The sequence below is a fragment of the Pelmatolapia mariae genome, linkage group LG7 (assembly GCF_036321145.2).
Source record: "Pelmatolapia mariae isolate MD_Pm_ZW linkage group LG7, Pm_UMD_F_2, whole genome shotgun sequence".
Taxonomy (NCBI): domain Eukaryota; kingdom Metazoa; phylum Chordata; class Actinopteri; order Cichliformes; family Cichlidae; genus Pelmatolapia; species Pelmatolapia mariae.
In genome coordinates, this window is record NC_086233.1 from 37,715,612 (window position 1) to 37,728,108 (window position 12,497).

Consider the following 12,497-nt stretch of genomic DNA (forward strand, 5'->3'; position numbering starts at 1 on the left):
AATTGAACTCAGGACCTTCTTGCTGACCTCCGTGCTGCCCACATAAGACATGAATAAGTCAAGTTGTGCTGGCATTTCAAAACACATGCTGTATTGATGTGTCACTAAAGTACAAATATAAAGCCCACTTGCAGGGTTCTGGATCAGTGTTTACCATGGTAATCCCTGTGTTTTTATATAGATTATTAGAGATTAGGGAAAGGAAAGGGGTAAGGTATGTGATTATGGAGAGGAGAGTTGGGACTTTAAAAGGAGGGTCTATGACTGGTAAAGAGAGAGAGCTCACTGACATGGAGAGAAGGAAGATTGAGTTATTGTGTGTGCATGAGGCCAGGTGGAAGGGTAGCAAGGTCAGTAGCACTGGATTTGGACTGTTCTACTTTGCTGTAGAGAGCAAGTGGAAAGGAGTAGGGGTAATCTTGAAAGAATAGTGTCAGACAGCATCATGAATTTGAAGCTAGAAAATGAAGGTGTGAATATTGTTAGTGCATTTGACCCACAGGTTGGATGTCGATTAGAAAAGAATACGGAATTCTGGAAATGTACATGCATGCAGAAATGGCATTATTGGATGCAGAAGTTGTTAGATGAAGTGGCAGAGAGTCTCCTCAGGGACATGTAGGTTAAGGGAACAGAGGAGACGATGAGAAGGTGTTGGGTAGGTATGGTGTTGAGGAGAAAAATGGAAAAGAGAGTGTTCATCTGTTGTAGATTTATTTTTTTATTTTTAGGCTTGCCACTTCTTTTGTCCTCCACTTGTCCAGTTTCCTCAAAAAGATTTTTTCTAATGTAATGCATACCAGGCAAGATATGCAAGTTATTGGCTAATAGCTATTAGCCAATAACTAGTTATTAGTTATTAGCTTTTTATATTATATTTTAAAATTGGTTCTTTGCTAGGTTCTGTATTATGCATAGACCCATAATTCATTCATCTCTTGAGTTAGGTGTTTTTGCCTTTAAGGGAATCATGTGTCGGTTTTAAGTGGTTTAACAAACAAGAAACACATCCCTCTGAAAATCATCATGGACTGGACTAAAAAATGAGTGAAAAAGTAACCAAAGAAAAACTCTGGCCTTCAGATGGCCTCGAGAACTATTGCTCTGCCACATGGCGAGTGGCAGGGTACATCCTGGCTAACATAGAGACACACACCATTTGGACTCACATTCGCTTAAGACTTTTTTCCAGTGTGATGGAACTGTCTGTAACTGTCTTATCTGCCTTATGAGGAATGTGCCCCGTGAGTTAATGTCACCCAGTGAAATCAGTCAGATACATTAAAATAATAAGCTACTTAGCGATGTATTGCTAACATATTTAAGGTTGGGTTTTCAAAAAGTCAATGCTTAGATATTAATCAACACTAAAACCTAATTAAGATAGTTGCAGCTGTATCTGTGTTTTTGTGTCAGACGCGTGTACAAACTGCTTTCAGTACTTTTTCATTTTGTAGAGCTTTAGCTCCAAGTTTTGCTTTTTTCTTGTTTAAAAAAAAAGAAGGAAATTTCATAAAAATCAACTTCAGTTTAGGTAATTTTTTGGCGCTTTTAGCACATTTTCAATATTTGGTAGTGTTGCTTTTTACACTGATACTTTGGTAATCTTGGTCTACCCACATGATTTATACATTAAAATGTAGCTATGGTTGTGATCTTTAAGAAAATGACCTTTCCAAAACACAGAGATCTACAAAATTTAAACTAGGAGCCTGAGAGTGTCAGGAGTACCATCTCTGTCTTAGACAAAAAAACCCCAAAACATATAGAATTTTTAAACTGCCATTTCTGTCAATTTTAGTGTTTTTGTTTCAGTAACATTTCCTTGTGCTCGTAGTGTTAAGTTTGTCTCTGGGACCTACAGTTTTCAGTTTTGTGGAAACCATTTCTGTTTTGTGGGCAGCTTCTCAGCAGCTTCTTCATTCTTCTTTGTTTTGGCGGGAAAGAAACTAAACAGTCTAAACAGTCATTGATTGAAACTGCTTGATTGGAATGGAAACACAGAGGCACACACTCTCACACCCACTGTGTCACTCCCTGTGTATATTTGCAAACAGTGTCAGACTGGGACAGACGTGTGTTCATCAAAGTGTGTGTGTGTGTGTATCCTTATTTGTAAACATTATTAGGTGTGTGTGTGTGTGTGTGTGTGTGTGTGTGTGTGTGTGTGTGTGTGTGTGTGTTAGAGAGGTTTTTACATGTTGCCACCAATTAGAAACTACCTGCTCATGTTTCATGGATTTGCATTCAGCTTATGTTAGGTCTTTTCTTCTTGTACAGCATTTGTTTGAGTATTTTCATATTACATTTTGATGAGCTTTTTTTTCTGGTTTTTAAAAAATTCAATTCAGCAAATAAAGCTCAGTTTAGGTACTTTTTTGGCTTTATTTAGCTCGTTTTTAATTTTTGGTATTCTTGTGTTTTACATTTAAGATGGCTGATATTTTGGTAATCTTATGTAGTTAAGCTTATTTAACAAGTTCAGCTTTGAATAGATTATTAAGCATTTCAGGCAAAATCTTCAATCAATCTTTTTCGCTTTTTCTAGTAATACAGAGAAAATCCCTACAATCGAACTACCTCACATGAGTAAGCACTTGGCGACAATGGGAAGGAAAAACTCCCTTTTAAAGTGAAGAAACCTGTAGCAGAACCAGAATCAGGCAGGGAGGGGTAGCCATCTGTTGCAACCAGTTGGGGGTGATGGGAGGAAGACAGGACAAAAGACATATTGTGAAAGAGAGCCAGAGATTAACAATTACTAATGATTAAATGCAACTGACATAGAATTTAACACAGGACCATTGCAGACAGACAGCCAAAGAGCTCCTTCTCTGACTAAGAGCTAAAGTAGTTTATAACACTGAACAATACTTTAGGAGCAATTCCAGAGGTGATGCTCCCATTTCAACAACACTAAAATATTATACGGTTATTATAAATGTCAGCCTGACAAGCACACACATTGACATTAGCTGTTTATCTATTAGTAATTATCCGATAGCCATATTAGCGATCAGTTGTCAATACCATAGTGGCTAGTGGACTATAGTTAGATAAAAGATGAATAATTTGTGGAGGCTGAATGTGTAGCAGATGGAATATTGAGCTGTGGCAGGTTGCTGTGTGTGCAGAGCAGTAGGGGAACCATAGCTGGACTGAGAACAGTCCATAGTGTGGAGTACTAATTTGAGAAAACAAAAAGCATATGTGAGGTCAGTTTTAAAATGCACATAGCTACCGTTTTAATCTTTCACAATGAATGCTCTGTTTTTAATATTTTCTTTATTTTAGTATAACTAATACCATCCTTTTTCCAAAGCTTCACAATTACTTAATGAACAAGAAAAAACAATAGAAAAGCAAATACAGAAAAATGAAACATGATGAGGCAATGACGATATATTTAACATGAAAACAAAGCAAACAAAGATAAAACAAGCCTGATGGTACTCAAACTGAACTTGAATTAAAAGTGAGTTTTAATATGCAATTTGAAAGACTGTATAGACTCTGAAGTATGAATATCAAGTGGCAAGTTATTCCGAATTCTGGGCGCTCCAACTGGGAAAGCCAGATTTCCTCTATGCTTTAAAATTGGAGTGGCAGCAAAATTATTCCAAATCTTTAGGCATAGTAGGCCAGTAAAAATGGTGGCTAAGTTTCTCCAAAGTTATCGGACAAAAAAACTAAACTACACACTCCCTAACGTGAGGCACAATGCTCAAGTTAGGGAGCAGTCAAATAACAAGTGACATGAAATTAAAACAGTTGTGATCAAACACCAAGCCTAAAGTAGTCATACAACATGTTTTAAAGTCAAATACAATAACCTCAGTTTTGTATGAATTTAGTAGCAGGAAATTAGAGGTCATTCAGGTCCCATCCAGGACATGCCTGCAGTTTAACTAATTGATGTGTGTCATCTGGCTTCATGGATCAATAAAGCTGGATTTCATTTGCATAGCAATGAAAATATTTGCTATGCCTTCGAATGATAGTGTGTAAAGGAAGCAGGTGTACAGAAACAGAACTGGTCCTAGCACAGAACATTTGAGTTTTTGGCCTCCACAGGTGTGGAACTCTGTCACTAACTTATTGTCCACCCTTTCTGTTCAGGTTGTGGCTATAAAGGTAGAGCAGGTCATCTACCTATTGTAAGGTTGATAGTTTGATCCCAGGCAAACTATTCTTGGGCAAGATACTAAAAATGAGTTGCACGTGCATATAAACTAACATACCCATTGTAGTACAACCAGGTCCTTAACTCAAATCAGCATATTGATCAATTTTCTTTTCTTTATCACCGCTCCTCTTCCCCGCTGTTTTTCTTTCCCTCCCTCTCATTCTTTCTCCCTTTCCTTTCCCCCAGTCATGTCTGCCCCATATGTAACAAGTGAAAATAAAATAAAATAAATAAACAATAAAAACAAAGGTCAATCAAATGGACCAATACGGCAAGGCCGGGATGGTCCACTTGGTATAGTAAATCCGTTGGGCATCTTTCTCGGCCTTCAGAGAATAATTCTGATGGCAAAAGAACCAAATGGGACAGGTGGCAAAAAAATTAAAAATAAATAAAAATTGATCAATTATAAAACTGTTTACTCGCAGGGACTTAGAAGAGAGAGACTTACTGTTTATTGTTGGTGTATTATTTAATGCAGTTCAGGGTGTTATATTTTTTTATTTTTGAGAAGTGTTGTAGAAAATGTGTAATATGTATTTTACACACCATTCCAACTTTTTCAGAATTGGAGTTGTAGATTTAAATTACAGTTGAGATTTCAAAAGACTACTGAATGGCTGACCCACTATAGTTCAACACATAGCGAATGACTGGACAGTGGTTTCTTCCTAACTATAGGTAGCACCCTATACAACCTGTCTGATCAATGGTATTTACTGGGACCCCCACACTCCTCGACTCCTCAGGCGACTGGACGCTCAGATGCTCATGAGACCACAAAAATCCTCATCTGCAGACAACGAGGGATCACCAAAGCTTCCTCACAAGTAAGAACGCAGCACAGGAAAATCACAAATAAAAGGCTAGAAATCATTTTCTATTGAATGAATAAAAGTACTGTGGCGGTAGCTACTGCATCTCAACAGTGATTGCATGTTTATCTTTTAGGGATATTCCTGGTGACTAATTTCTTAGTTGACTAAACAAGAAAAAAAATTAGACTAACCAACTGGTCTAAGACTAACAAACACTCAGGTTTGAAGTTAAATTTGAAAACCGTTTAATGAAAAACGATAACAAACGCATTTCAAACCAGTTATCACATTCTTCAATAACAAAGAAGAAAAACGTCTTGATGTTCAATCATCCAGGTAAGGAAATATCAAAAAAATTCATCTGGACGTAGCGTTTACAGTGGGAGAAAGGCTTCGTCAGTCATCCAAGTGACTTCTTCAGTTTCAGCTGACTGACGTGGTATTTAGAGAAAATATGTCTCAGCTGTTCCAATACTCCTGACAGATAAGAAATCACTAAGGGTTTTTGCTTAGGAAGCAGTTGGTCCACAGTTAATGTGATCAGTGAATTGTGGTATGTCCTGAGATTTGATTTTCACTCAGGTGTCATCCACATACCTTTACCTTTTTATTAGATCCCAGCTGGACTATTGTAACTTATTATATGTTGGAGTTAGTCAGACCTGCCATCCTAGACTGCAGTTGGTCCAGAATGCTGCAACTCGTCTTCTGATGTGAACTAAAAGACATGAACATATTTCACCAGTGCTTGCCTCTCTTCACTGGCTCCCTGTTCACTTCAGAATTGATTTTAAAATTTTATTGTTGACTTACTAAGCTCCAAATGGACAGGCTACTGGGTATTTGTCTTACCTGTTGAAGCCTTATCCGACTTCTAGATCTCTTAGTTCAAATGATCTTTTGCTTTTAGCCATACCAAGGTCTAGGCTCGTTCACAGAGGCAATTGAGCATTTGGGTTCGTAGTGCCTAAACTGTGAAATAATGTCCCCCTACAGATAACACATCTAAAACACATTTGTGTTCACTGGCATTTAATACAGTATGACAGTTATTTGGTATTTGGTATTAATATTATGAATTATAAGTTATTTGGTACTATTTATTTTGTATTTCTGTTTCTGTTCAATTAATAAATAAAAATGATAATGAAATGATAACGATACCTGAACCAATGCCTTGGTGGTGTTCCAGGGTAGGATAACAGAGCACTCTTTTCCAATTCTTCCATGTAAAAGTTGGCTACAATGGGTAAAACTGGGGAGCCAAAGGCCCACCCATGTTTTTGTCTGTAGTACTAACTATTGTATGTGAAATATGTGGAATGAAGACAGAGTTCCAAGAGCAAACACACTTGGTCGGTGCTGAGAGCGGTCCTGTTGCTGAGGTCGGGGTCATCCTGTAATCTCTTATGAACTGCCTCCACTGCTTCAGTGACTGGAACACAAATGAGACAGACGTAACATCATACAAGACCTTTGTATCATTATAACTAAATAATAAAAATACATAATATAGAAATAAAAACCAAATAAAAGAAAAAATTAAAATAAAATAAATTAATTAAAAAATGACATCCGGTCAGTAGTATTGTCTTGTTCTAACTGCTTCAGACAATCTATCACCCTCTTCCTGTAGTCACTTCCTGGTCTTGTTTCAAGTATTTTTGTAACTGAGCAGCAAGAAAATTTTCTCATGATAGTTTCTGGTTTAGCAAAACCGTGTACCTACCCTTGTCTGCCAGAAGGATGATAATGTTGTTGTCTTTGATCAGTAATTGTTGATCAATGGTCATGACATTTTGTATATTAATGATCAAGAAACTGACCTCATTGTTCTTCAGTGGTGCTAGTTTTAGTCATTATGCAAATGTACTGTTTATAAGGTTGGGGAAACCTGCAATCAGCTGAGACCGAAGAAGTCATGTGGATGAGCGACGAAACATTTTTTTGCCACTGAAAACGCTACGTGTAGATGAACTGAATCAACTTTTTGAGACGTTAAATATGAGAATAAATATGAAAACATGTTACTACAAAAGATGTTCACGTATTACTAAAATATGGCAAAATAACATCTGAAAAACAAACAAAAGCATTGTGATTCATGACATCTCATGACATCTTCAATAAAATTAACATCTAAAATAATAAAACAAATCATCCAGCCATTTTATTCTGCTTATCTAAAGTTGGTGGAGGCACCCCACTTATCTGAGGAAACATCAAACCTTTCCCAGGCCAGCCAATAGATCTCTTCAGTGTGTCCCGGGTCTATGCTGGGGCCTCCTCCCTGTAGGACATACCCAGTTGGATCACCTTACCCCACAGCCTGCTATACCCTCATAAGTGTTTTCTTTTCTGTCTTCCTGCAGGCTGCTGGCCATCTGCGACATATCTGCCGACACTGGAGGCTCTATAGAGTTCATGAATGAATGCACCACCATTGATAAGCCTTTCTGCATGTATGACGCTGACCAGCATATTGATCATGACAGGTATAGAGCAAACGGTTCATGTTTTGCCTTTGTGCCAGCATCAACTGTGTTTCTGTTTGGATCAGGGTTTCAGGATTGAGGCAAAGACTCCAATTTTTACATCAAGCAGCATCTTTTATGATTTCTGTATATTCTTCTGTTCAGCTTGGTTTATTAACATAACTCACCATTCGTATCCTGCTAGACCTCTGTGTGAGGAATGTTGGAGTCATTTTTGACAAGGATAGGTCTTTCAATGCACATATTATCCAAATGTGTAGGACTGTTTACTTGCATTTGGACATGGATAAAACATGCAAACATCCTATCTCAGAGTGATGTAGAAAAACGGGTTCATGCATTTATTACTTGAGTTGGCTTTTAAAAACTCCTTTCTTATCTTATCCTAAAGACCTCATATTTATTTATTTTATTTAATCAGGGATCCCTCCTTGAGATTAACATCAAGGGAGACTTGGCCAGGAAGGCATATTATTACAGTGTTACAAGTTAAAAATCAAATACAACATTAAAACACATAAAACAAAATAATACAAATACAAAGTCCAGTTTATGAATAACAGTCTTCAGTTACAACAGTCTTTATTAGAGCTCTGAACTTTCCCAGGGAGACAAAGACAAGCAGCTGCTGGCTATTTATATTTTACTCCTGCACAGTTGGTCTGGATCACCCATAATTTCTTTGTACATTGACAATAAAGGGCTATTCTGTTCTGTTCTATTAAACTGCTCTGAAGGGTTTTCAATGAACAAGGTGCAAAATAAGAGACCGCAAATCACAGCAGCTGTTTAAAGGGATTAAGAGGTTACATAGCTGCAGTAAGTTCACCCAGGATGGCTTTGTACATAAAAATATACCAGTGCAGTTGTCTTCTTAAACTTAATGAAGGCCAAGAACAGTACCATGTCACCTGATTTCAGTTCAATTCAATTCAATTTTAGTTATACAGCACCAAATCACAACAACAGTCACCTCAGGGTGCTTTATTTTGTAAGGTAGACCCTACCATAATATACAATAGAAAAAACCCCAACAATCGTATGACCCCCTATGAGCAAAAGCTTTGGCGACTGGAAAAACTCCCTTTAAACAGGGAGAAACCTTCAGCAGAACCAGGCAGTTGAGCACTTTGCTCTTGGACTGCTGGCTTACTTGTGGTTCCTTGGGTATGTAAAAGTAGATCTGGAGGCAAAGCCTTCAACTTTCAGACTTTATTTTCTTTGGAACCAGCTCCTGGTTTGGATTCAGGAGACAAACTCAGGAGCACTTTATAATACAACATGTGACTTAGGAGCTTAAGTACCCTGTAATTACATGCAATTATAACATGTGTTATCTGAAATTGCAGTGGAACTATATTTACCCTACAAATACTTCTAATATAATGTTTAAATTATTCTACTGTAACTTAAAATTGTACTAGAATAAGGGGGTAACAAGTCAGTTTTTTACGGGAAATAATGAAATAATTACACAGTAATTTTAAGTACTATGTAATTTCATTGTACTTTTCAGAAAAACAAAAAAACGTATCCTTTTTACAACATAAGTACCCTGTGCCATATTATGGGGTCACTTGCTTAATCGTAATCTTGTTTAACTTCCAGGTATTTTACAGGAAACAACATTTTACTGTAAGTAATTTTAAGTACAACATAATGTCATGGTAATATCCAGGAAAAAACAAACAATACATCGCAAGTCCGCTGTACTTTTCAAGGTACAGTAGTAGGCCAAGGGTTTGAAGTAACATCATTAGGTATGCATGTACCTAGTAACATCGACCATTTCCTTTCCTAATGCAGTTTACTAAAAATAAGACAACACCTCAAAGAAAATAATTTTAAAGCTAGGAAATCGTGTGTTAAAAACAAAACAAGGAGGTGATTGCTATGTGGTATACTTTTTTGAAAAGATGATTAGGGGAGGAAATGCTTGTCAGGTATATACACATTTAAAAATGAACAACTGTTTTTGAAATAAAGTAAATATACTCAGTGGAACATTTATTTATAGATTTTAGGAACATGCTTACAATACATTTTACTTCATCTTTTCTGCTCTTCTGTCCAAACCATGTTGTCTTTCCAAGTTTGTCCTCCAAATTGCTCAACCTGAGCACTCATTTCAAACCCTTCACTTCTAATAAAAATCTAAACTCTTCAGCTCTGCCACCTTCAGGTTGGCCTCCTGATAACATCAAAAAGAAACATTCCATCTGTAGTGCTCTTTCTCGACATGAAGCTATACTGTTGCTCACAGCTCGCTTCCACCCTCTCAATACATTCTTCGCATCAGTACATTTACATCTCTATCTCTTTATCACATTAACCTGCTTCACATCCTTTCCAGCACAACCTGTCTTTCCAGCCAAATGCCTAATGTTTTTCCATAAATTACAATGAAATTACGCTGCATTTAAAATTACTCACACTGGACTTAAGAAAACTGCTTTTGTGCTTTTAAAATTACTTGTAAAGGACCCAGAATTTCAAGCAAAGTACCTGAAAATTACATTTTATTACAGGGATTATAAAGTGCTATCAAAGTTAGAATAAAACTTTTACCTTTAAGCTTTTAGTTAGGGTGGATCAGGTAGCTCTCCCTTAGTTAATTCAATTCAGTTCAATTCAATTTTATTTATATAGCGCCAAATCACAACAACAGTCGCCTCAAGGCACTTTATATTGTACAGTAGATCGTACAATAATAGATACACAGAAAAACCCAACAATCATATGACCCCCTATGAGCAAGCACTTTGGCGACAGTGGGAAGGAAAAACTCCCTTTTAACAGGAAGAAACCTCCAGCAGAACCAGGCTCAGGGAGGGGCGGCCATCTGCTGCGACCGGTTGGGGTGAGAGAAGGAAAACAGGATGTAGACATGCTGTGGAAGAGAGACAGAGATTAATAACAGATATGATTCAATGCAGAGAGGTCTATTAACACATAGTGAGTGAGAAAGGTGACTGGAAAGGAAAAACTCAATGCATCATGGGAATCCCCCGGCAATGCAGTCTTACATATTTGTTTAATATGTGCATTGAAGGACATGTCTTGGTCAAAAATGACTCCAAGGTTCCTCACAGTGTTACTGGAGGCCAAGGTAATGCCATCCAGAGTAAGAATCTGGTTAGATACCATATTTCTAAGATTTTCAGGGCCGAGTAAAATAACCTCAGTTTTATCTGAATTAAGAAGCAGAAAATTAGAGGTCATCCAGGTCTTTCTGTCTTTAAGACATTCCTGCAGTTTAACTAATTGGTGTGTGTTATCTGGCTTCATGGACAGATAGAGCTGGGTGTCATCAGCATAGCAGTGAAAATGTATGCTATGTCTTCTAATGATACTGCCTAAGGGAAGCATGTATAATGTAAACAGAATTGGTCCTAGCACTGAACCCTGTGGAACTCCATAATTGACCTTAGTGTGTGAAGAGGACTCTCCATTTACATGCACAAATTGGAGTCTATAAGATAGATATGATAGAAACCACTGCAGCGCAGTACCTGAAATACCTACAGCGTGCTCTAATCGCGCTAATAGAATATTATGGTCAACAGTATCGAACGCTGCACTGAGGTCTAGCAGGACAAGCACAGAGATGAGTCCACTGTCAGAGGCCATAAGAAGATCATTTGTAACCTTCACTAAAGCTGTTTCTGTGCTGAGCTCTGAAACCTGACTGAAACTCTTCAAATAAGCCATTCCTCTGCAGACGATCTGTTAGCTGTTTGACAACTACTCTTTCAAGGATTTTTGATATGAAAGGAAGGTTGGAGATTGGCCTATAATTAGCTAAGACAGCTGGGTCTAGAGATGGCTTTTTAAGTAAAGGTTTAACTACTGCCAGCTTGAAGGCATGTGGTACATAGCCGATTATTAGAGATAGGTTGATCATATTTAAGATTGAAGCATTAATTAATGGCAGGACTTCTTTGAGCAGTTTTGTAGGAATGGGGTCTAAAAGACACCTTGATGGTTTGGAGGAAGTAATTATTGAAGTTAACTCAGAAAGATCAATTGGAGAAAAAGAGTCTAAATGAATATCAATGGTACTAAAAGTAGCTGTAGATAATATTACATCTGTGGGATGATTATTGGTAATTTTTTCTTTAATGATTAAAATTTTATTTGTGAAGAAATTCATGAAGTCATTACTAGTTAACGTTAAAGGGATGGTTGGCTCGATAGAGCTCTGACTTTTTGTCAGCCTGGCTACAGTGCTGAAGAGAAACCTAGGGTTGTTCTTATTGTCTTCAATCAGTGATGAGTAGTAAGATGTTCTGGCTTTGCGGAGGGCTTTCTTACAAAGCAACAAACTATTTCTCCAGGCTAAATGATGATCTGCTAAATTTGTGACACGCCATTTCCTCTCCAGCTTATGAGTTATCTGCTTTAGGCTACGTGTTTGAGAATTATACCACGGAGTCAGGTACTTCTGATTTGAGGCCTTAGTTTTCGCCGGAGCTACAGTATCCAGAGTCGTACGTAGTGAGGAGGTAAAATTATTAACAAGATAATCGACCTCTGTTGGAGTAGCGTTCAGATAGCTGCTCTGCTCTATGTTGGTACAGGGCATTGAAGATGATAACAGTGGGTGGATTATATTCTTAAACTTAGTTACAGCGCTTTCAGAAAGACATCTACTGAGTGTCTACTCTCCACTGCTGTGTAATCAATTATTGTAAATGTAAATGTTATCAGGAAATGATCAGACAGGAGAGGGTTGTCAGGAAACACTGTTAAATGTTCAGTTTCTATTCCATATGTTAAAACAAGCTCTAGAGTGTGATCTTTCACATTTTGAGAGAAGCCAATTGAGTCTAATAACAGATTAAATGCCAAGTTGAGGCTGTCATTTTTAGCATCTACATGAATGTTAAAATCACCCACAATAATTATTTTATCTGAGCTGAGCACTAAATCAGATAAAAACTCTGAGAAATCAGACAGAAACTCAGTGTAAGGCCCAGGTGGACGATAGATGATAAC

General features: G+C 37.4%; 1 protein-coding gene across 1 annotated transcript in view; it reads left to right on the forward strand.

Annotated features, from left to right (window-relative positions):
* Nucleotides 1-12,497, forward strand: part of aass (aminoadipate-semialdehyde synthase) — a 49,008-nt gene that overhangs the window by 18,032 nt on the left and 18,479 nt on the right. Inside the window, exons 9-10 of the mRNA XM_063479000.1 lie at nucleotides 4,868-5,016; nucleotides 7,377-7,499. Coding sequence (XP_063335070.1) covers nucleotides 4,868-5,016; nucleotides 7,377-7,499 — 272 coding nt within the window. The remainder of the gene's footprint in view (nucleotides 1-4,867; nucleotides 5,017-7,376; nucleotides 7,500-12,497) is intronic.